This window comes from Acomys russatus, chromosome 25 (genome assembly GCF_903995435.1).
Source record: "Acomys russatus chromosome 25, mAcoRus1.1, whole genome shotgun sequence".
Taxonomy (NCBI): domain Eukaryota; kingdom Metazoa; phylum Chordata; class Mammalia; order Rodentia; family Muridae; genus Acomys; species Acomys russatus.
This window is the reverse complement of record NC_067161.1, coordinates 38,864,351-38,889,076: the sequence shown is the minus strand read 5'-3', so window position 1 is coordinate 38,889,076 and position 24,726 is coordinate 38,864,351. Positions and strand designations below refer to the sequence as shown.

Genomic DNA, 24,726 nt, shown 5'->3' with positions numbered 1-24,726 from the left:
CAGGCCCTTCTTCCTGCAAATGGTAAATCAATGGTAAACAGGCCCAAGAACACTGTAATCATAGGCTCCTCCAGTAAAGTTTTACCAAACCCCAACTCTGGCAGCACATGGTTAAGAACCCTGACATCCCAAGACTTTGGCACCTAGGTTGGCTCTGGAAGGCTGCCACAGTCACCATTTGCTAAGTTCTATCACAATTGTGCTGATTGTACACTTTCAGTTCAAGGTTAGTCAGGACAACTCTACTATAGCTTCAGTGAAATAGCACAGTCCTGTAGTCCAGCTGCTCGTGGTATAGGCCCAGCCCAGAGCATCCTGCACAAAGGCAAAACCTCAAAGTGTGCATGACCAGCTGTGTAAAACCAACCACAGAGCAGGATTCATCCTATAACACAGAAGCCCACAGAAGACTGTGCCCACTGGAAACAGAGCACTTGCAGTCCCTGCCTCCTCTGACCTTGTGCCCTTAGATTCCTTCGCACACCAACCCAGTCCCCACCCCACCACCATCAATGCAGGGCAGCCATTCCCTTCCTCCCATGAGCATCTGGAGAAATGCTCTCTGCAGTGACATCAAAAGTGGCAGGGACAGGGAGTCATAAAAATGGACTCTGTGAGGGACTGTCACCATTCAAGGCTTGTCCCCAGAGGCCCAACATCGCTAAGACCTGAGTGTCTCCACAAAAACATGGCTAAGAAGCATGCAAATAAAACCTCCATTTAACACAGCGGATTGTGCTGTTTGTTTGTTATGTTTTGTTTTTTGAGACAGAGTTTCTCTGTTTATCCTTGGCTGTCCTGGACTCCCTTTGTAGACCAGGCTGGCTTCCAACTCACAGTGATCCACCTGCCTCTGCCTCCAGAGTGCTGGGATTAAAGCCCTGTGCCACCAAAGCCCCACTTAACACAGCAGATTGTGTTGTGCCCTCTACCCCACCCCTTACTGTACAACACTAGGGATCCAAGGCCACACAATTGAGGAGGCAGCTGACACAGCAACTCCTAATGAATGTTACTGTGGTGAGTCTGGCTCACCTGGTCACCTACAGAATATAGGCCACTGGTGGCAGTGATCACCCACCCATCTGACAGTAAGAAACTCTAGTCAGGTCTTAGAGGACAGTAAACAGTGCACAGGGAATGCCCACATGTACCCTGGGCCATGGAAACCCAACTCTACCCTTTCCCCAGCTTCCCAGGATGCAGGGCCAAGAGGGTCCAGGCTGCCCAGCACTGGATGCACTAGCAGCACCATGGGCCCTGCCTGACACAGCTGCAGATGAGCCAGAGCAGCCTCCTCTCAAAGACTGCGTTAGTCACGCACACGCAGAGCGTGGGCTCCTCCATCTGGGGACACACACCAGCCTCCTCTCTCACACCCAACAGCAGTGTCCCAGATGGGAGACCAGTCAGTGTTTTGCCTTTTCAAGTTTTTATTTTTATACATTTTTTTTTGTATTAAAAAGAAAAGCGTAATAATTACCACCAATTACAAAGGACTAGAGCAGGACCAGAATAATGAATGAATCACTTCAGCCTGGGAAGCAGACACTCTCAATAATATTAATGTATGATACAAGCTCATTCAAGTATTTTACATTGTTTGTCCTGTTGAATGTGATATCCTAGCACATGGTAAAGACAAGGTACGAGCGTTAAGGTGGAACCTTCTCTGCGAAGCCCACGCCGAGTTTTCCTTTCCTGTGAGAACTGGGCCAAGAGTTCTCTTCTGCCTCTGCCATCACCATGGCTGGAGGAGAGGGTGGGGCTGAGGAGAACCAGGGGCGCTTTAACAAGAGAGATACTCTGGGGTCCCACCCAGGTGGCCAGGGTGTCCAAGGCTCTAGTGCTCCCCCATACACACACACACACACCAGCCTTGACGTCATGCCCTCTCCTCACTTCCAGACCTTCCAAGTAGCTTGCTTTTGTAAATGTCATCAAAGGGGAGCGGGAAAGAGCTGCACAGCAGAAACATTTAACAACTTGACATGGGCTCAGCACCTCTGTCTGAACCTGGGGTGCAGGCTGGAGCAGGGCCAGGCAGCCTTCTCATGTGTAGCCAATTCTCTCTGAGGCTCAGAGGGCAAATCACAGTCTGCCCCCTTGTGGGCACAGCCAGAGGATGAAGGTGGTTCCATATGGCAGGCTGTCTCAGGTCTTAGATCCCATGGGAAGATGGTGATGGGGAAGAGGCTCGCTCTGGTGGCCCCAGCCACTCCTGGCATACTTGTCACAGATACATCGGTCCTAAATTCAAGTGTCTTCAGAAGGTGAAGATGTAAACTACACTGCAATGTCAACTCCTAACATGTCACAAAAAAAAAAAAAAAAACAAAAAAAAAAATTTACAGACAGACAGACAGATACACACACACTTCCACCCCTCCTCAGCCTGAGTTGAGATGATAGCCTCGTCTTCCCACCACAAAGGGGCTTCCTCCCTCAGAGGGCCTGGGCGGGTCTGGGACAGGATGGCAAACCTAGCCTGGATAGTCTAGCGAGGAACCACCTTCCCTGACACTGGGCCTCCAAGCCCTGAGGTTCTGTGCTGCTGGATATACAGCATAGGGCTGAGCAGGGACAGGAAAGGGGACAGGAAAGGAAGGAGAAGGAGCCCACTATTGGAAAGGGTGCACCATGGGGCAGATACCAGACTCAGGAGAAGCTTCCAATCCACCAGCACACCCTGCTCCCATATCCTTGGACACAACTGAGTTCCGGGAACTCATACAGGATTCCCACATACTCAGGCCTGGGAGGGCCAAGTGGGGCACGACATGAGCTCAAACCAAGGTGTCCAGAGACAGAGGGCAAGCTCCTGCCAGCCTGGGATGCTGTGTCCTAGTCCCAGCCTTTGGGACAACAGAGGAACTCAGTGATGAGGAGGAGGGCCACACAAGCCTCAGTAACTGAGCAAAAAGACCACACCCTCCCTGTGCTGCCCGGGTCCCATGTGGGGTGAGCATGCAGTCTCCCCAGTCTGTGTGCTCAGTCCATCACCCTCCCCAGCTCCTGATCACAGCAGCCTCCCTCCATCCACTCCTCTGGCACTCACAGGGCAGCCTGGGCAGTCGGTGGCTGAAGAAGAGAAGTCAGGTATACTCTATGTCCACATATACCTTCCTGACACGGGGCTTCACCAAACGGCAGAATCCCCCAGCCCTGGGTTCCTCTCACCCCGTGATCCCAGGCAGGGTGGCAGAGAGGGTGGGCAGAGATGGCCTGTAGGGGGTGAGGGTATTAAGATGGGCAGGCCACAACAAACCCTTGGAGAATGGCACCTTTCTCCACCTTGGGATACAAACCTCCTTGAGGTCATAGGTCTTTAAGGTCAGACACAGATCTAAGCTGAGGCTGTCCGTGGGTGTTCTCCCCTTGTTCAGGGCTTGGGGAGACACACAGGCTGAGGACAAGTGTGGACCAGACAAGACCCACTCTGTTTACACTGGTCTGAAGCAAACTTGGCCTTGGTCTTCCAAGGGCAGGGCGGGCCTGGTGAGTTGACAGCGAGGAGAACAAGGACAATGGCAGCAGAGTGCAGACACAGGACATCAGCTTCAGACGATGCAACAGCAGGGTGTCCTGGGCACAGCTCTGACAGAGCTGCCCCTACTCTCTGGCCTCCACGCAAGAGGTCCTGTCCATGCAACTCAGTCCCGAGGAAAATTCTAGTGAGTCCAAGCCCAGGGGCCTCCCAGTCAGGTAGAGGCTCAAGGAAAACGGGCATTTGGGCATTAGTTCAGGTTCCCGCTCCACAATAAGGCAACTTTTAAAAAAATATTATTTCCAAAAACAGAACAAAAGAAAAATTTCAAGGAGGGGAAAGACAGCACTTTCTATGGATTAAGTGGGTTCTGATTTTTTTTTTCCTCATTTTAAGTGGTTGATTTTGTCTCTTTTTTTTTTGGTTTGTTTCTTTTTCTTCTTTTTTTTCATTTTTCTTTTTTTCTTTTTTCAGTTTTCCCAAGGATGGAAAGGTCAGAGAAAAAAAAATAAAATAAAATGAATCATCTTTTAATAGTCTCTTCTGGTTTGAGCAGCGTCTCCGGGCTGGGAAGATGGGGGAAGAGGCCGAAGCTCCCCACCCCCACTGAGATCCTTTGGTTTCTTTCCCCCAGAGGTGGCAGAAGGGCGTGTGGAACACCAGGGACTTGGCGGTGACAAACCCCAGATGATTGAGGGGCTGGTCCTTCTGGGCCCATGGGCACCACCAGAGCATTCTGGTGGGCTGCATAGTTGGCTCGAGGGGAGCGGGAAGAGGCCGGGCGACAGGTCGGCGTAACAGCCGTGGGAAGGGCTGAAGAGTGATTTTGGTAATCCAGACAAACTATCAATAATTTAAAACTTGATATATATATATGTATATATATATATATGTATATAAAATCTTCCCCCTTCCCCTCCCCCCTTAGACGTTAAGATGGAAGTCATAGAGACAGGAGGGGAAGGGGTTACTTGGAGGCTCCTGCCCAGGGTCACCGCTAATAGCTGCTACTTAGCGCAAAGGCCCATCCTTAGTAACTCCAGGCCTGTCCCTTCCTTATTCACTCTCCTGGGACTGGGCACCCCCATGGATCCTCGCCCACCCCACCCCTTCTATTCCAAATCCCAGGGGGCTTCTGGGAATTCACTTTCCCAAAGTCAGTGTGTCTGAGTGCTGGCTCGTCCATTTGGCATCTTCTCGGGTGGCCTGGCCAGTAGATGTCGTGGAGGGTTGGCTCAACCCAGTGGTGGGCTTGCTGGAAGACTGGGAAGGGCAGCGCTTCCTGCCCTCACCGCTGCCTCCTGCTACCACTGGATGTCGCTTGTGGTTGCCTTCCTCACCCATGGGGGGCTGTAACAGAGGAGTGACAAGTGGTCAGAACACTAGTGACATTAATTCTCTAGTCTTCCTTTCCACCTCCAAGTGTAGATTATTTGGTTTATAAATAAGACAGGGCCCATTCTGTCCTTTCAAGTGGACACTACCAGAAATACGGAAACTGACCAAACACGTAAGAGGAATTTACAAAAAGGCCTCCTATATTTAGGTCCATATCCTAAAGACTAGGTTTTGATCCTATAAAATTTTGTCTCTGTCTATGTACGGTCTCTTAGGAAAAGACTTGTGCTAAGTGACATACAGCATGATTCATGTACTGGCTCCCCAGGGCCACATACACTGGTGCTATCTTACTCCAGCCTTCACCAGGCCCAGCAACGATGACTGTGATTCCGTTTGCCATACTATCAAAAAGGACACAGAAAGTACTTTTCAGGCAACAAGGCCCAGCTACTAGTCCACCTTAAATGTCTACCCAGCTACCTGCAGGTTCTCTGCACACACTCTCCTCCCAAGAGTGGGTAAGAACAAGCCCCGCATACCCATCTGTATATTCATGACAACCCCAGCTATGCTCACCAATAGGGGTTCAGAGTGGTCATAACACAAATAGTTATGTCTGTCACTTTAAAAATAACTGGGGACCATTGCTACTTTCTTGTTTTGTTTTGGTTTTTCAAGACAGGGTTTCTCTGTGTAGCCTTGGCTGTCCTGCACTTGCTTTTGTAGAATAGGCTGGCTTCGAACTCAAAGCAATCTGCCTGCCTCTGCTCCCAGGGCTGGGATTAAAGGTGGGCACCACCTCCACTGGCCTCTATTGCTACTTTCTTACACCTACCACTTCCTTTTTTTCTTTTTAGTTTTTTGAGACAGAGTTTCTCTGATGTAGCCCTGACTTGCTGCAAACCCAGAGATAGGCTAGCCTCTGACTCCTGAGTGCTGGGATTACAGGTGTGTGCCACCACACCCTACTCACCTACCAATTTGTGCTAAAAGTTTTCAAAAGAGGAGCTGGAGAGATAGCTCAGAGGTTAAGAGCGCTGGCTGCTCTTCCAGAGGTCCTGAGTTCAATTCCCAGCAACCACATGGTGGCTCATAACCATCTATAATGTGATCTGGTGCCCTCTTCTGGCCTGCAGGTGTACATGCAGACAGCACTATATACATAATAATAAATAAATCTTTAAAAAGTTTTCAAAAGAACAAAGTAACAGAGATTGCTACATAATAAACCTTTTGATTAAAGCCTTTTCAGTCTTCTTTGGTGCTGGTCATCAAACCCAGGATCTTGACTAGGTTAAACATGTACCTTACCACTGAGGCACACCTTAAGCACCACAGACTTCCTGAAGGAAAATCTCACTTGAAGCCCTTTGCACAGACACAAAGATGAGTCAACGAACCCACCTTTAAAGGCAGCCTTTGATACATTCGGGAGCAATGCCCAGACTCACCACAGGATGTCACTGTCCAGGAGCTGCTCCAGACAATGGAGAACTAGACATTAGTTTACAAAGTTCTATTCCCAGAAGGAACAAGGATATTTATCAGGGTAGCTCAGCGCAGGTGGGTTGTGACTATTAATAGGAGGGAAGCCAGGAACCACCCACTCTAATGAGCACCCACTCTCCACTATCACATGTGCTTCAGACAGGAGAGGAATGGCTGCTCTTTACAATTAGGAGTCAGAAGAGAGGGTTTCACTCACATCCACCCGGAAGTCTTCCAGACGTCGGAATTTGCCGAGGTATTCTTGCAGTTTGGGGTCAATGTCCAAATTTTTGGCTTTAGAATATTTCAAGAAGGCCCAAAACTTCTCCAATCCATAGAGCTGGCCTGTGAAGAAGGGGGTAAGTGGAAAGCTGGGCTAAGATGAAGGGAGAGAGATGTGAGGCCTAGGCCAGGAAGGCCCCTGCAGCTCTGACACACTCTTACCAGCCTCATAGTCTTTTACAGTCTCCTCCTGGAAATCCTTGAATATGTCCAGTCGGAACTTCTTCTCCAGACCATAACTGTAGTATCGAAAAAGGCACTCCAAACCATATCTGTGGAGGACAAGAGCTGGTGAACTGGGTATAGAACCCACTGAAATATGAGGAGTGGGGGGTGGGGTGGGGGGAGCCTGCTGGCCTGCAAAGAAACTTTGAAATAGTTAAGACAGTAAACTATCAGATGGATGTGGTGGTGCACCCCTGTAATCCCAGCACTCAGAGGCAGAGGCAGGAGGATCTCTGTGAATTCGAGGCCGGCCCGGTCTACAAAGTGTCAGGACAGTCAAGGCTACACAAAGAAGCCCAAGACAGTGAACTGCCCTGGACTGGAAACAGCAGAGGCCGTGCAAAGTGGCCAGCAGCACTAACAGCAGCCCTCAAGAGCTGCTCAGTCTGCCAGGGCTCAGCCAATTCTGCCCATCACATCCTGTACTAACACTGATATGCTTTGTCTCTAACTGCTGCTGCTTTCTGCTCCAAAAGCAGAAGAACAGCCCTGGCTCCACAAAGACAAAATTACTTCCTGTCTGTCTGTTCACAGAAAGATGCTCATCCCTATGCCAGCTTTCTGACCTACACCAATCAGTAGGGTTGTTTACCTTCGTTGGAAAATTCACCACTAGGAATGTGATACCAATGAAATGACCAAAAATAAATTAATGGAGGCCGAAGAGATGGCTCAGAGGTTAAGAACATTGTCTTCTCCAGAGGTCTTGAGTTTAATTCCCAGCAACCACACTGTGGCTCACATACATCTATAATTGACCTTATGCCCTCTTCTGGCCTGCAGGCATACATGCAGGCAGAGCACTGTATACATAATAAATAAATAAATCTTTTTATTTAACCTCACATTTTGCTGGGCAGTGGTGGCGCACGCCTTTAATCCCAGCACTTTCTTGGGAGGCAGAGGCAGGTGGATCGTTCTGAGTTCGAGGCCAGCCTGGTTTACAATGCAAGCCCAGGACAGGCAAGTCTACACAGAGAAACCCTGTCTCGAAAAACTAACAACACTCACATTTTACAGACATATGAAACTGTTCAAAGCAGCACTCAGGACCTCCAACCATGAAGTCATTTTTGTTGCTGTTATGAATCATAACTATCTGATAGACAACTCCCAAAGGGGTTGAGGTCCATAGGTTGAGAACTACTGACTTAAGAGTGACAGGCACAACAAACAAATCCCTTCTCAACAAATTAACTAGTTTTAGCAAGTACAGCATGTTAACATAAAAGCATATACATAGGAGAGACGGCTCAGTTAAACAAAATACAACCCTCTTAAGAACAGAGAGGTAGTTTAGAAAAATTCTGGAACTGTTCCAATAGGCTTGCACTGTTAAAATAACTTTTAATAATTCACTGAATAGGGGCTGGAGAGATGGCTCACAGGCTAAGAGCACTGACTGCTCTTCCAGAGGTCTTGAGTTCAATTCCCAGTAACCACATGGTGGCTCACAACCACCTGTAATGTGATCTGATGCCCTCTTCTGGCCTGCAGGTGCACTGTCTACATCATCATCATAATTTATTATTGTTGTTGTTATTACTGTTATTGTTATTATCTGAATAAAGTGGTGGCGGCACAGGCCTTTAATCCCAGCACTCAGGCTGTGGCAGGTGGATCTGAGTTCAAAACCAGCCTGGTCTACAGAGCAAGTTCCAGGACAGCCAGGGCTATACAGAGAAACTGTCTTTAAGGGGGAAAAACAGATGTTGACTGTGTTACAACATTGTGTTTCACAGTGCTATGCAGATGTCTCTCTCTCTGCTTTTTGGCAGGAGTCAAGGGCCTACCCTATGTGCTAAGGTATCTCCTGGCCCCCCGTAGGTAGATTTGCTAGAGGAATGAAGGCAAAACAAGCACAGCAAGGAGCAAAGTGGATCTTTCTGCACAAACATACCACATAACCTTTTAAGCTCTGAAGTCTGAGTAAGTGAATGTCTTGCCTGTCTTTAAATGTCCAACTTCAGCTCTGGTAGCTGCTCACTGAGGCCCTACCAGTCCCCAAGCGCCATGCAGAGCCCCCACCTACTCACCTGTAGCCTTCTTTGGCATCCTCCAGTGCCAGCTGCTTGAACTCCTCATACATCTTTTTATTAAAGTGATCTCGGAGGAAGAAGGACCAAAAGCGGAAGAGAGTGTTCATCTCCTGAGACTGGCCAATGCCCAAGCGCTTCCGCTCTAACGGAAAAGACAGAAGGAGGTCAGGCAAGGCAGCCCTTTGTTCACTCACTACTAACTACCCTGCAGGCTTTGCTGCTAGGCAGCACTGGCTTCTGACCTAGCCATCTGTTTAGATGAGTCTCACCTGCTCTTACTTAGATCAGTGATTTCTCAACCTTCCTAATGCTGCCTCAAATAGGTAGATTCTGACTAAGCACGCACACACCCCAAAACGCGTGCCATGGAATGACTTGACAATAAGCCAACTAAAGAGGATCTGAATAAGCATAATGCGTATCAGAAACAAGGCAAAGCACAATTAGGATGGTCTTACGTAAGAAGAAAACAAGTTGGGGGCATGTGGAGAAAACAGAGGCCCATGTTCAGGTTAGGGACTCTGGTGGTTTGAATGAGAACCCCAATAACCCCCTATGCTTGATTACTTGGTTATCCAGTTAGTGGACCTGCTGGAGAACAAGTAGGAAGTGCTAACTTGCTGGAGAAGGGGTATAACTGGGACGGTGAGGTTTCAAATGCCCACTCCACTCCCAGGTAGCTCGCGCACACGCTCTCTCTCTCTCTCTCCCCTCCCCCTCCCTCCAGCTGTTCTTTCTGCAATGCCATGCCATTTCTTATTCCAAGGTCAAGAAAAAGTCAACTGCTGCCTGCCCTGCCCCTCCCAGCCTTTATACTCTGCGACATTTAATTGGGTCCCCTAAGCAATGGCTAGCTTACTTCCTAGCTTATCAATGAGCCAGCACTTACCATTAAGGCAGCGCCTCCGGTACTTGTGGTAGACATGTTGTGTGAAGCCATTTTCCTTGAGCAGCTCATGGGAAGGATGCTGGAATTTGGGCAGTGACTGAGGGGTACAGCCATAGCTGCCAACTGCAGGTGTTCCCTCTGAAGGACTGGAGCTATGGAAACCACAAGAATGATGGCAACACCAGTCACATATTTCCCACTCAGCCCCACTCTAAGGTTACATCCAAGTGGTCTCTCTGACCTACCAGCCAAGGTACAGTCTTACACTGCACTGGCCCTAACAGCCACCTGCTGCACTGTGACTTTAGGAAAGTTCTTTCTCTGTGGGAAGTTGAGTACACTGATTGGTGGCTCCCAAACCTTAAAGTAGATTTGGCAAATAAATAAATAAAATTAAAAAGTATATTCTACACTGAGTAGCTGAGTCACTGAACTATGGTGCTGAGGACAGAGCCCAGTCTTGGTGGATGTGAAGCTATACCACCAAGCGTGCCCCCCCCCCCCCAGGTCTGTCTAGCAGCACAGTCATTTCCCTATTTCCAGGCAGGGAGTAGAAAGGTTTGGAAAGAAGTTCAGTTTCACTGTCCAAGTATATACTCAAATGGGGTTCTGTATAGCTATGTAAAAGACAGGCAGACACGATGGCCCCATGCCTTTAATCTCAGCACCGGAGAGGCAGAATCTCTGTGAGCTCAAGGCTAGCCTGGTCTACAGAACTAAGCTGGCCAGGGCTGTATGGTTAGACCCTTCCTAAAAACAAAAGAACAAAACACAAAGAAGGTTCCAGTTTCCAGGCCTCAGGCTAAGTTTCCTATACTACTATATGGGTTTAGTTCAGCTGGTAAGTGCCATGGGCACTGACTGCATGCCCCCACAGACAGCCTGACTGCCATGTGTCACACAGTACCTAATAGAAGCAGTCCTGGGCCTGTGCTCCCGAGAATCCATCACCCAGCCCACATGACTCTCCAGGGGGGGGTTCGAGCTGTGTCTTGTCTTTCTTTTTCGAGGCATCTGTAAAGATGAAACCAGAACTTGTTATCTACACATCTACTGCCATGATGTACATCATGGCTGTCCTTAGTATGCAAGTTTCACATCTTATTTTACAAAAGCGTTTTCTTATTTTGGTACAACTGGAGGCTGAACACAAGGCTTTGTGCGCTAGGCAAGGGCGATCCTTCTAAGCTACACTTATAAGAAGCATTAGGAAAGCATTTCCCATTATCTTACGGTGAGGTGGAAAAGCAGGAACATGTGCCCGAGGCCTCTCATCTGGCCTGCACTCCTTCACCCTCTATAGGTCATGCCTATATGCAAGTCTATTTTATGAGCTCTCACCTAAGGATGCTGCCTGAGGGAATCTTCGCCCTGTTGGCTCACACACAGGAGTAAAGCAGGCAAGACTCCACTCAGCTAAAGTACCTTACCTTGGCATCTAGAGTCCGTCCTTCTTTTACCACAGGGTAAAACCGTGATGTCTGACTAGAGTCTTTGAGCTGGGGAGTCCGGGGTGTGCGGGGAGTCCTGGCGTTTCGGTAGTTTGGTGACTCTGGGACAGTGGTTGGTAGAGAACGGGCAATGGTGGAGGGCTCAGGAGCACCAAACAGCTTGTTGGCCAGGGCATCAGTAGGAACTGCAGAGGCAGAATGGGGTCAACATGCAGGAAAATCTCTGGCTGGGATCTAATGCCTCTTACCACACTGGGCTTCAGGCGCCCACCCCCTCACCTTGTTGGAACCGAGGTGGCCCAGGAGGAACCTCCTGGTTGGGATCCACAGGGGGCTCAGGGGTCAGAGTGTCAAATTGCTCCCGACTAATCATATTCACTTTCTTGAAGTTCTCAACTTCTTGCTGCAGATGTGAGGTAGTGGGGAAGCTGTTAGTCAGCAAGATGTTCTGGCTGGCTCAGGAACAAAGACTGGCAAGAAACTGGTGAGGATAGCCTTCCCTGCCCACACACAGGATTCTAGTCTCCATTACCACCTCGCAGCCCAGCTACCTTGGCATGAAGGCACTAATCTCAAAGAGGTCAGTGCTGACCCTGCTCCTCTCCTCTGGCATGGCACTGGGACCAGTTGGGCAGCAGCTGCCAAGGAACGTGCTACAGACTGCCCATCTCTTCCTATGACTGTGTGGACAGTGCCAACCACTTTCATCTCTACACAGCTACTTGCTTGTTGCACAGGACCACCCAGCACTAAACACAGCCACTCCAAAAACTGACAAGAAATGTCTCCATAATGGCCTTCCTTTTCTCCATTTCCCATTAAGAAGGGTTCTTTAAAACTATTTTATGTGTCTGACTTAAGACTAGAGATAATAGTCCAAGATTTATTTTATCTTCCATAAGAGTCTGGCCAACTGCATGACATCAAACACGAGTAGTTATATAGGACAGTTTCACCCCACATGCTGTTTACACTGTATACAATATATATTTCCTCTTGCCAAGGTTTCAATCAACCACCCCTCATACAAAGACAACAGGCAATAGACAGAGGTACCTGACCAGAGTCACATGGCCATCAGCTTTCCTCTTCTCCACATGTTACAAGAACCCCAGGCCCTGGTTCAGAGCTATGCGTGAGCCTCACCTTGATCTGTGAATACTCAGGCTCAAACTTCTCAGTCCATAGGTCTTGCTCATAGTAGAAGAGCCCGTCATTAATAACCTTGGCCAGCTCAGCACTCATCTTGGCACGAGAAGTGTGGTTGCCTGTGCGGTCCCCCCCAGGGTGCCGACGCATGTAAGGTGGTGTTTGAGTGACAATGAGGATCTTGTTGACATCCCGGTCATCGATTTCGTAGTCAGAGTCCTCATCAGACCAGGCAGTGAAGGTGTTCTTCCGCCCATCCATCTGCTCCATCTCCTCGTCAAACAGGAAATCTAGTTCTTCTTGCTCATCCTGATCTTTAGACGTCAGGGGCTGGGAAGGAAGGTGCTGAGGCAGAGCAGTTGAGTGGGAGAACCTGGGCTCCTCTGACTTCTGAAACAGGGACAGACACCAAAGGGGAATGACCTGGAAATAACACGAGTTCCCTGGACCAGGCTTCCTAGCTGTTCAAGAGTCTTTCTGGCCTCTCAGTTCAAAATATCACAACTGTAACCCTGGCAACACACGCAAATCACAGGTGTATTCTCTAGAATCAGCTTCATAAAGAAACATCCCAAAGAAGTCCAGTACCTTCACTCACAGTCACACACAGTCATTCATAAACAATCCACTTCTATTTACTTTTACAGATTACACACTGGCTATTGGGAGCAGGCACAAAGTACAGTTCATTCAAACCACCCATCATTTGTCTACTTAACACCTTGGCAGGCAGGAAGTCCAAGGCAAGCAGCCTTGCTTCAGTACCTTCAACACTTTAGGCTGGGTCCCAGCCACAGTAGATATTCACTGATTTGATGAATGAGTACCCACCCAACAGCACCAGGCTATGTTTGACAGCCTGAGTGAGCACAGCAGCCATCTGTAGTGTGGCTCAGCAAAGGCTCTAAACAGGTCCAAGGAGTACACAAGAAGGGTGCTAAGGCAGCCAGAGTTGGGTATGGTTAGGAAAAGCTTCCTAGAACAAGCCACTAAAAGGATACAGGCAGGAGCAAAGTGAGTTAGGCAAAAAGACAGCATGTTGCAAAAGCAAGGCGGAACATTTCAGTGGTCAAAGACTGAATGTGTCTGAAACCAGGAGAAGAATGTCTTCCACACAGTATGCATCCCAAAGGCAATTCTCTGATGGGCCAACTGGTGTTCCACACGCAAGCCATTTCTTTTAAGGTTGAAGATAGACCATACAGGAAGAATGGGGCTAACTCTGGCTCCCGTATCTCCAGAGCTTGTGCAATTGCCTGCCTGGGCCTTTGAAGGTACTTATCCACTCAAACGTTTCTCTTGGCTGAGGTTAAGAACAGTGAGAAATTCTGGGAATGAGCAGACAGGGGAGGGAAAGGAGATGGGAGAGCCAGGTATAGTGACAAAACACACTTAGAAGCACAGAATTACACAGAACACAAGTCCCAAGGTCAGCTCTGAGGCCACTTTACAAGGCCCAGACCAAAGGTCTCTGAAGAAAGAGCTGAGGCTACAGGTGTAGAGGAAATGAATATGGTGCCTGAAAAGGAGGCAGCAATTTTACTCTGAGGGCAAAGAACCTCAACAGCAGTGGCCCCATCCGAGGTCAACACACACATTGCTTTCAGCTTTCTAGGGCAGCTTGACTTTCTTCATCTTGAGACAAAACAGACTACTCTGCTATAACTACCAACTTCCCAAAGTCACCAGCCAACACTACAGGAAAACTTACATCCCTTTCCAGGGCCTGAGTGGCTCACATACAGAAGACTAAGTACCGATTCAGGGGAAAGCCCCTCCCCACCCCCGAGAAAGTAATAGCTACAAAACAAGAATCCTAGGCCACAGGTGCACGGCCTTATCCTGTGGAAAAGCTACATGTGATCTGAGTTGGGTATCCTGAGAAAGGTTCCCCAAGACTTGAAACAGGCTGCATCAGCATTCCTATACCAGAAAAGCCACAGCCACCTGGGTTTTCAGCTTAGACCCTCAGGACAAAGGCAGGTCACACCCACCTTTGGGCGTGCTGGTGAGGGCCGAGGCCTTTTCTTCACTTCAATCCAGCTCTCAGAATCCAGGTCTGGGAGGCTGGCAGACAGGCCCTTTGGAAGAGTCTTCAGGTTGCTGACCTCCTCTGTTTTGGTTGGCACTGGGGTGACTGCACGGGGAGAGCCAGGTGCCGACTCTGAAGAGAGAATAAACGAGGCCTCATCATCCTAGTCCTCTCAGGGGCAGTCCTGAAGTGATTGTACACTGGAGGATAGGAAGATATCCAGCCACAACTGTGGCACCTACCTGTCTCCTTCTGGTAGTGCTGGCGAGGAACAAACTCTGGGCAGTTGAGAAGCTGAGAGAAATCAGTTTGTGAATAATCCACTATTGGGGGACCAGGTAGTGGCCACTTTTCAGGTTCTTCCCTCCTGCGGACTTTCTCCTCAACGATCTCTACCACTTTGCTGTCCTTTAGAGCCTGCAGAGGTAGAGGGGAAGGAATGAAGAGGACCACTTAAGGCAGCCCGAGATATGAACTCAGTCAAGTCCCTAAGTTGCTAAGTTCAGGCCAGCAGTAGTAGTAAGTATCTGATCACATCTTCCCTGATTGACAAGCACATAAAAGGTGCAAAATTACTTGTTAAGCCTGCAAGTCAACTTCCAAAAATCTAGGGAACCCTCACACAAAAGACCATATGTCCAAGATTTAGGCAAAAGGCCATTCAGTGACAGTGACTGTAAAAGGAAAAGCATCTGACATCATGTTGGTAATTTAAACCATAAGACAGTATATGGTATAGGCCAGGGAGAATACCAGTCCTTTTTATTTGAATTTAAGGAAACATATAGATTTATGTAATACCACTGTTGTTAAGAGTCACAGTTAAGGGCACTGGAGAGATAGCTCAGAGGTTAAGAGCACTGACTGCTCTTCCAGAGGTCCTGAGTTCAATTCCCAGCAACCACATGGTGGCTCACAATCATCTATAATTAGATCTGGTGCCCTCTTCTGATGTGCAGAGGTACATGCAAGTAGAAGACTATATAAATAAATCTTTTTTAAAAAGTCACAGCTAAATTATGATTAAATTATGATGGATTCTTATCTCTGGATATAAGAGAGAGAGAGAGAGAGAGAGAGAGAGAGAGAGAGAGAGAGAGAGAGAGAGAGAGAGAGTGTGTGTGTGTGTGTGTGTGTGTGTGTGTGTTTGTCGAGACAGGATTTCTCTGTGTAGCCTTGGCTGTCCTGGACTCACTCTGCAGACCAGATTGGCCTCGAACTCACAGAGATCTGTCTGCCTCTGACTCCCAAGTGCTGGGATTAAAGTTCAGCAAGTGGTAACACTGTTTTTATGATCAAGGGAAGAAGAATTGATATTGCAGGTGGGAGTACAGAGGATTCAGACCTAAAGGGTTTCATGGTTTCACCTCTGGATCAGCCACCCTACTTCTAAATTCTTATTCCAAAGACAGAAAGCTAAATACACAAGACCATCTGTCTAGACATATGCTGTTGTATATTAGTAAAAGACTGGAAGCAGTTAGGAGCACACACTGGCTGCTCTTCATCCCAGAAGGTCCAGGTTCTGTTTACAGAACCCACATGGCTGCACACAATATAAATCTAGTCCCAGGAGGAATTCACTGCCCTCTTCTGGCCTTTTCAGGCACTACCTGCACATAGTTCACAGATATACACGCAGACACAAACATCCACACCTACACTTACTTCTAAGGGACTGGAAATAGCCATGGTTTTATCTAATGGTTAAAATACCATGGATGGTGTACTGTGCAACTTAAAATAAAAATGGGAGCCGGGCGTGGTGGCACACGCCTTTAATCCCAGGCAGAGGCAGGCAGATTGCTATGAGTTTGAGGCCAGCCTGGTCTACAAAGCAAGTCTAGTCTAGGACAACACAGAGAAACCCTGTCTCGAAAACAACAACAAACAAACAAACAAACAAACGGGGTGGGAGTGGGGGATAGCTTGTTTACATTACTTTGTAGTAGCTCCCAGATACATAAAGTGAAACAGAAGTGGAAAATACGTGTGTGGCACATCGCCATTTACCAAGGAAAAGAGCCTATGGACAATTAGAAAGAATTTATCTGGGAGGCTGGAGAGGTGGGTCAGCAGTTAAGAGCACTGTCTGCTCTTCCAGAATCCTGAGTTCAATTCCCAACAACCACATGGTGGCTCACAACCATCTAAAATGTGATCTAATGTCCTCTTCTGGCATGCAGGTGTACATGCAGGCAGAGCACTGTATACAACATAAATAAATAAGTCTTAAAAAAGAAAGGAAAATGATGTATCTGCCAGGCACAGTGGCACATACCTTTAATCCCAGCACTGGGGAGGCAGAGGGAGGCGGGTCTCCGGGAGTTCAAGGCCAGCCTAATCTACAAAGGGAGTCCAAGACAGCCAAGATGACAGAGAAACCCTGTCAACAAACAAACAAACAAACAAAAACAAAAAACAAACCAACAACAAAAAACAAACAAGCAAACAGAAAGATTTTATCTGTGTTAATGGGTGGTACTGGCATACACCTATCACACCAGCATTCAGTAGGCAGAGTGAGTTCCAGGACAGCCAGAGCTACACAGAAAAAACCCTATCTCAAAAAAACCAAAAACAGCCAGAAGTGGTCCACACTTATAATCCCAGCATTCAGAAGGCAGAGAGACAGGGACATCTCTGTGCTCAGGGCCAGCTTAGGCTACATAGCAAGTTCCAAGACAACCAAGGCTACATAAGAGAAACTCTGCCTCAAAACAAAAACCACGCTGGCGTGTGGGTTCCTTTCTCTGGGAGACTTAGCTGAGAATCTGGTCACAGAGTTTTCTTCAGCTTTTTGGAGGCTAGCTAAAGAAGGCCTTCTGGGCAAGGAGGGAGCACTGACAGCCTTGCACAACTGGGTAGAGACAATAAAAATCTGCCTATGGCTTGTGAAAGTGCGGCCAGACCACACTTGATTAAAATAAAAACAGTCAAGAGTCAAAGCACTAGATTTTAATTCACTAAGCTTAAAGAGAAAAGAAAGACAAGGACAGGGGAGAACTGGGAAGTGTGTGCCAAGCCTCTGGAGACAATCCCAGGATACTTGGGGGGGGGGGGGGGGGGGTGTTGTTGTCTCCAAGGCGCCTTTGATATGTTTTTCTTCAAACAGCCAGTTTTTGACACTTTTTGTGTGGGTTAGGGTCTGCAGGAACTATCTTCTTTAACACCTTTGGGTCTGCTCCCCTATGTCTGCTTACCAGGAAGGAGAGTCTCCTCCGCCTGCAGACAAGGGCCCACAGTGGCTCGCCTTTAATCCCAGCACTTGGGAGGCAGAGGCAGGCTCTGTGAGTTCGAGGCCAGCCTGGTCTACAAAGCAAGTCCAGGACAGCCAAGGATACACAGAAAAATCCTGTCTTGGAAAAAACCGGAAAAAAACAAAAACAAACAAACAAGCAAAAACCCCAAAACACTGTGACCCAATAGCATCCATCCATCTATCTATCTATCTATCTATCTATCTATCTATCTATCTATTTATTTATTTTAATTAAAATTCAGTAAGTTTTAGAACTATTTTACATATATGTAGGCATAACACCAATGCATATAAAAATAAATAAATTTAAAAAACAAAAAATTGCACTAACCAAGGACAATACAAATAGTAAACATCTACTCTGATCTAGCCAACAGACAAGACATTCTCCGCATTTATGTGGAGAGCAGGGACTAACTCTGACATGAACTCTGGTGCCCCATATTTGATGACTTCCCCTTGGTGGGGAGCCCTGGTGGCACTCAAAGAAAGAATAGGCAGGCTACCAAGATGAGACTTGATATCCTGTGACCATAAAGTCGGGGAGGAGATCCCCCTCAATCATGGACCTAGGGGAGGGCAATAGGGTGGGGGTGGGAGGGAAGGAGGAACGGGAGGATACAAGTGATGGGAGAACAACTGAGTTGTAATCTGAATAAATAAATAAACAAAACTTACTATTTTAGACATGATCAGATCGTGCTGCATTGTTTTATTTTTGTTTTTTTTTTTTTTTTTAATGCTATTTAGGTTTAGTTTTGGGGGGATTGTTTGTTTGTTGGGCGGGGGGAAGCCTGGGGTATGGGTATGACAGTCTCATGTAGCCCAGTCTAGCTTTAAATTTATGTAGGTGAGTCTTGCCTTGAATTCCCTTAGCATCCCAAGTGCTGGTATTACCAAGCATGAACAGCCATCTCTGGCTTTCCTCCAATCCCAAGAACTCAGAAAATGGGTCTCTCATAGGTTGTATGTGTGTCTTTCTTATAGAAAGCTACGATTCAGTTTCCAGTACTATATTGGTCAGTTCGTGACCCCCTGTAAATGTAGGGGATCTGATTTCCTCTTCTGGCACCTGTATTCTCCTATATATACTTACACACATACACATAATTCAAAAGATATCTTAAAACTGAAAAAATATGGCCAGGTATGATGATTGGGATTGGAAGGCAAAGGCAGGTGAGTCTAAGTAGGAGACTAGCTTGGTCTACAAAGTTAGTTTCAGGACAGCCAGGGCTACACAGAGAAACCCTGTCTCAAACAACTCAATCAATCAATCAATCCAAGTAAGGTTACAGACTATCAGAGGTGAATGCAGAAGAGGTTAAAAAAAAAAAAGACAATCACAATACTTATATACTATGTAAAAACATTGAACCCATGTTTTTCTACTTAAATTTCTTAAAAATCGGGAATTATGAGACTGATATAATCCTCAAAGCTTCAGTGGAAAATGAAACTAATACATATCAAGTTAAAGACATAGTATCACAAAATATATTTTTATGACTTGGCATGACATTCGTCTGCCCAGTCTATAGAACTAGTGAATGAATCATAATTATAGAAGCGATATGTACATACTGTGGATTAAAATAAATTAATTGGCAATTTGGGACATGGAATTTAAAAAAAAGAGAGAGAGCTGGGCACGGTGGCACACACCTTTAATCCAGCACTTGGGAGGCAGAGACAGACAGGTTTCTAAGAGTTCCAGACCAGCCTCTGTCTACACAGCAAGTTCCAGGACAACTAAGTGCTACATAGTGAGACTTTGTCTCTAAAAAGGAAAAAAAGAAAGATGAAAAAAGGAAAAAAGAAAATTATCACCTATTTTACTTTACTTAACCTAGAAACAATGACCAACCAAGTAGCAACAGCAACCCTATGACTCCCCATGGTATCTAAATTCCTGTGCCTCTGAAGAGAAATTACTTTTTCCTTAAAAATAGCCCACCTGGAGCGCAATGCAGTATGGCCTTACTGATCAAAAAGGAAGTTTGATCCACAATGAACTGAGAGAAAATATAGGATAATTTACATTGTTTATAATATACAATGCTAAAGAAAAGGTTGTCAAGTCCTGCCTTTGAAGGATACGGGGAACCACTCACTCTGTTCGCACAGTGAAGATGGTCAAGCCCATATAGGTGCTTTCTATTCTACTTCTTGGGAACTGAACAACTGAGAAGCAAGTATCTCCAAACTAGTTAAGCAAAGACTGACTGAAAGGATTAGAGAACCACTATTTTACAACTCCCAAGGAAACCGTCCCTGTAATAACAGCAGCAGTTTTTATATCAGGAGGTAGAATGTCACATGCCACCCAAAAGAAGACATTAGCCATTTACAAAGCCTTGAATCTCATTATGCCTTTAGACACTAAGTTACTCAAATCAAGGCTAGAGGAAATGAGCATATGAGATGATTTCTCTGTCACACAAGACATGCTATCTGGTATAAGATACCTGACCTAGTTTATCCAACAAATAAATAGCAAGGAAGATTAAAAGGTTAGAAGGTCACAAGACAACACACAGATCTGATCTGGACTCTTGATCTTTACAAACCATTTTTAACAATATTTGGCAGCAACTGGGGAAAATCTGAAGCTGGGTATCTGACAGTACTAAAGAGCTGTTACTATCTGGAGGTGTGATATTGATACTGTGGCTGCTGAAATGCTAGATTTTCTAGAAAGACCTACAAGGAATGAACAAACACAGGAAAGACTGGCTGTAGCTGACTCTTGCTGAGGCTGGTGCAGTACTCACTGTACCACAGTGGCACCTTGGGACTCAACAGGAGCAGTTAGTGGGGGAATTTTCCAGGGTTTAGCCTACCAACTCAGGATTCACAGCTGGAGAACTTATTTTCCCACCATCACCCCCAGGAGGAGACATACCGCAAAGATGAGTGAAATGTCAGTGGTTAGGGCCTGTACACGGTGAAAGGAAGCAATAAGGGTGATGGGAAGAAAGCCATCAGCATCCATTTTCCGTCTCAGGAAGAAGTCTCGCTCTAAATTGTCCACACTGAAGTAGTATTCACTAAGTGGAGAAAAAAAAAAAAAAAAAAAAAAAAAAAAAAAAAAAAAAAAAACACACACTCAGACTCAAACTTCCCCTAAGTTGGTCTGTTTGTCACTTGCCTATCTTCTGCCCACCGATGCTTTGAGAACTCCTGACCCCAAGGACCTATACCTGACTAAGATGGTCCTCGGCAAAGGGCTACGGGCCTTCCTTGTTCCCTATCCACCCCAGCAATCCTACATCTCTGGTCTTTTCAAAGGCAGTATTTCTGAATGTGTAGGTTGTGACTTCCTGGGGTGGGTGGGTGGGTGGGTGGGTGTGTGTGTGTGTGTGTGTGTGTGTGTGTGTGTGTGTGTGTGTGTGTGTGTGTGTGTGTGTGTGTGTCCGTCCGTGTCCCTTTCAAAGGGGTCACCTAAGACCACTGGAAAACATAAATATCTACATTGCAATTCATAACAATAGCAAAACTACAGTTATAAAGTAGCAGCAAAAACAATTTTATGCTTGGGGGGGGTCACAACATGAGAAATGTTATTAAAGGGTTGCGGCACTAGGAAGGTTGAAAGCCACTGCCTTAAATGCTGAAAAGAAATGATATGCTGTTACTTTGAGTCAAATCACCCTTTCTGCCTTTCAACTATCCCAGGTGAGCCCAACAAACTAATCCTCCTTTGAAAGTCGTTCCAATACTGTTCTGCTCCTAATCACTAACCCTCTAACCACACTACCTGCTTCCTTATATGCGTTCTCCTCTGGTCTGTGAGCCAGCACCTTAGTATAGTGAAAGCAAAGTATAATAGCCAGACAGAAACAGTTTTAATCCTGTGCTTTGTTACTAGCTATGACTTAGGATTAATAACTGGCCTGCTGCTCCCCATCTTTCATAGCCTTAACAGGACTACTACAACTGTTGCTCATTAGATCTTGCTCTGGGCCCCATTCTAGCATGGCCCCAGAAAAGCCTGAACACTCACATCTGGCGCTTGATATAATCCTTGAGCAGCTCCTGGTCCACACTGTAAATCTCAGTACTGCTGACATTGTCAAAGTAGTAAGTGATATTCATGTACTTGGGGGTGCGAGGTCCCTCTGTACCATCAAACTTTCGGTAACCAAACTGGTAGTCAAAGTGGGCTACAGGAGGAATGGACAACTGTTAGAGAGAGAGAATATCCATGCCTACTCCCCTGCCGCAATCCCTTGGACATCCCGGAGCCCAAAGGGGCCTCACGTACTTCGAGTGCCACCCCGTCCACGGCCCCGTCCACGACCACGCCCCCGTCCACGGCCACGGAAGGAAGCCCGCGCCCCACCAGCCCCATCACTCTTCACACTCGATGTCTCATCCTGGTCGTGCCAGGCAGGCTCCGGTTTGGTCTCTGGTTGCCAGGCTGGGGTGGGTGGGGCCACAGGTACAGGCATATAGGTGGCAGGTTCAGATCCTATGGTAAGAAGGAGCACAGGTAAATCTTGAGCGTATCCTCCTCACCCAGACCCTCCATAGCAGGCAGTGCGTACCTTTGATCTCCCCTCGGCTAACAGGTGTGTGTCTTGGCTCCTGCGGGCGAGTGGGGCGTGAGGCCAATTTCTCTCTAGGTACTTCAGGCTTCATGTCTATTTGCAACGGAACCCACTTGTGTTTGTTCCCTGAGGGACAGCATGGGCATGTCAGAGAGACACGTCAGGCCCCTCTCAGACATGGCTTTTTCCTTCTCCCAAGACTTTGGCCTAACTATCTATCTGGTAGCTACAGGGACATTCTTTCCAAACACTGGGCCTCTATTTTCTTTTTTTAAATCAATCTCTCCTCTCTTCTCCCCCCCCTCCCCTTCTGATTTCTTAAGACAGAGTTTCTTTGTGTAGCATTGGCTATCGTGGACTGACTTTGTAGATTAGGCTGGCCCCAAGCTCACATCAATCCATCCTCCTGCCTCTGCCTCCCAAGTGCTGGGATTAAAGGCATGTACCACCACACTCAGTTTTAATCTCTTAAATAAGGAGGCCAGTGGTTCCCTCGTTCCAAGAGCCACTCTCACTTTCTGGAGACAAACACCTAGCTGCCCTGAATAAAAACTAACTTTCCAGGCTCCCTTTACATATGTGCCACATCACTGCCTGAGGACTATGTGGGACCAACTCTAGGTGGAGTGAGCAGGAACCAGGGAGCCCCCTTGGATGGAGAGAGACTGCAGGGCTAAGTAAGTTAAGAGTTACCACCTTGCCCAGCATGGTGGCGCACGCCTTTAATCCCAGCACTTGGGAGGCAGAGGCAGGTGGATCTCTATGAGTTCGAGGCCAACCTGGTCTACAAAGCAGAGTCCAGGACAGACTAGGCTACACAGAGAAATCCTGTCTTGGAAAAGAAAAATTTAATTAAAAAAAAAAAAAAAAAAAAAAAAAAAAAGAGTTGTCACCTTAAGCCTGGCCTGCAGACACCAATTGGGTATATGAGGGAAAGCAGCCAAGCCAGTATCATTTCATCAGGTGTTAGAAACTCTTAGAGCAATGTAAACGCCTATTTAGGAGGATATGTACTAAAGTTGAGAACACAACTGTCCCAAGTAGTCAGCCACCTTGTGGCCTCAAGACCCTCCAGCAGCCGCCAAAATTCTATCCTTTAAAAGTTCTGAAGCCGGCTGCTCGCCTGTAATCCCAGCACTTGGGGGGGTGGGGGTGGAGGTAGATCTCTGTGAGTCTGAGGCTAGCCTGGTCTACAAAGTGAGTTCAGGACAGCCAAGGCTACACAAAAGAATCTTGTCATGAAAAACCAAATGGGGGAGTTCTGCAAGGCACACCTCCCAGGTCCTGCCCAGGCCACTTACCTTTCTTCTTCTGCCCGCCTCGCTGACAGTCCTCATCCCCATTTTTTTCCTCCCCTGATTCATCTGACTTTGTTTTGGGGCTCTCCTTACTATCGCTTCCATCTCCTTTCTCTTGCTCTTTCATATCCTTCTTGGCTGGCAGCTTACGGGCGGGCTGAGGCTTGTGTGACTGTGGCTGCAATAGACAAGAGGAGAGAGGACATATTAGAGCCTCTGGGCTGGAGAAGGAACACATGGTCCCTGGGAAAGTGTGAGGGCAGGCTACACTGATCTATCCTAAGACCTAACCTTCATACCGAGACATTTTTACTTCAAGACAAGACCACACTGGCTATGAAGTAGAAAGAACAACTCATTTCTCTAGTTTACCAAAATCCATGGAGTAGAAGAAATACTGACCATGGCCTGTCTGTACAGTAACAGCATTATCCACTGAGGAGGTCATTAGCTCACAACAAAAGTGCTGAGAAGAACAGGACCAACCAAGAGTCTCTTCTGTTAAGAGTCTACTGAGCTAATTACACTTATCCCAACTGGAGCCAATGCTTCACCTGATACCTCTTCTCTATCATTCATAGAAAAACTTGGCACAGTAACGGAGAAATATGGGCTTCGGAAAACTACAGCCTAACCCACCAAGAGCTACTAACTCTGGGAATCAGATTTCTGGAAGGTAAAGAGGAAATGAACATTGCTGGGCGGGCAACTCTGAAACCAGGCAAAGGCTCATTATTTGTTTGTTCAGATTGGAAAGGGGTTGGTGTTCTGTGTTATACAGGCTGGCCTTGAAGTCTTAGGCTGAGTAGTCATCCTTCCTTCGAGTAGCTGGGGCTACAGAAGCACACTATTGTGTCCTGACAAACCTGACCGAAAGGTTTGGCTTATAGCTCTTGGACAAAAAACAACTGAGTTTGTAGAAACTGCACCTGAACCTGCCAGTCCCTCCCCACACTCACCTGGACGCTCTTGTGGGCTATCTCTCCAGGCGTAGGCCAGTTGATTGCATCTCCAAAGTCACCAACCTGCAAGGCATAGTCTATGAAGGCCTGTCGTTTCACTCCACACTTAAGCTTTAGCTTCTTTGAGATTGGGTCCACATCAGTTTGTACATGCAAATACCATGCACTAGCACCCAGAATGGGCCTTCATACTCTTTAGAGAGAGGGGCCTGATGTGCTTACTACAACAAGAAAAGAACCACCCTCAGGAGTCACTAGCTAGCCCCTA

The 24,726-nt window shown here is 47.1% G+C and overlaps 1 protein-coding gene across 3 annotated transcripts in view; it reads right to left on the bottom strand.

Annotated features, from left to right (window-relative positions):
* Positions 1-3,944: 3,944 nt before the first annotated feature.
* Positions 3,945-24,726, bottom strand: part of Larp1 (La ribonucleoprotein 1, translational regulator) — a 46,752-nt gene continuing 25,970 nt past the window's right edge. For 2 of the 3 annotated variants that reach the window (XM_051167929.1, XM_051167930.1), the window contains exons 3-19: positions 24,456-24,521; positions 23,500-23,674; positions 22,196-22,324; positions 21,913-22,119; positions 21,652-21,811; positions 20,551-20,695; positions 14,626-14,800; positions 14,346-14,515; positions 12,349-12,741; positions 11,482-11,605; positions 11,182-11,387; positions 10,659-10,765; positions 9,752-9,903; positions 8,860-9,004; positions 6,761-6,870; positions 6,534-6,661; positions 3,945-4,837 (exon numbers count right to left, since the gene is read on the bottom strand). In XM_051167929.1, the coding sequence (XP_051023886.1) occupies positions 4,631-4,837; positions 6,534-6,661; positions 6,761-6,870; positions 8,860-9,004; positions 9,752-9,903; positions 10,659-10,765; positions 11,182-11,387; positions 11,482-11,605; positions 12,349-12,741; positions 14,346-14,515; positions 14,626-14,800; positions 20,551-20,695; positions 21,652-21,811; positions 21,913-22,119; positions 22,196-22,324; positions 23,500-23,674; positions 24,456-24,521 (2,799 nt within the window). In that variant the 3' untranslated portion in view covers positions 3,945-4,630. The remainder of the gene's footprint in view (positions 4,838-6,533; positions 6,662-6,760; positions 6,871-8,859; positions 9,005-9,751; positions 9,904-10,658; positions 10,766-11,181; positions 11,388-11,481; positions 11,606-12,348; positions 12,742-14,345; positions 14,516-14,625; positions 14,801-20,550; positions 20,696-21,651; positions 21,812-21,912; positions 22,120-22,195; positions 22,325-23,499; positions 23,675-24,455; positions 24,522-24,726) is intronic. The other variant, XM_051167931.1, reaches the window with a different exon arrangement.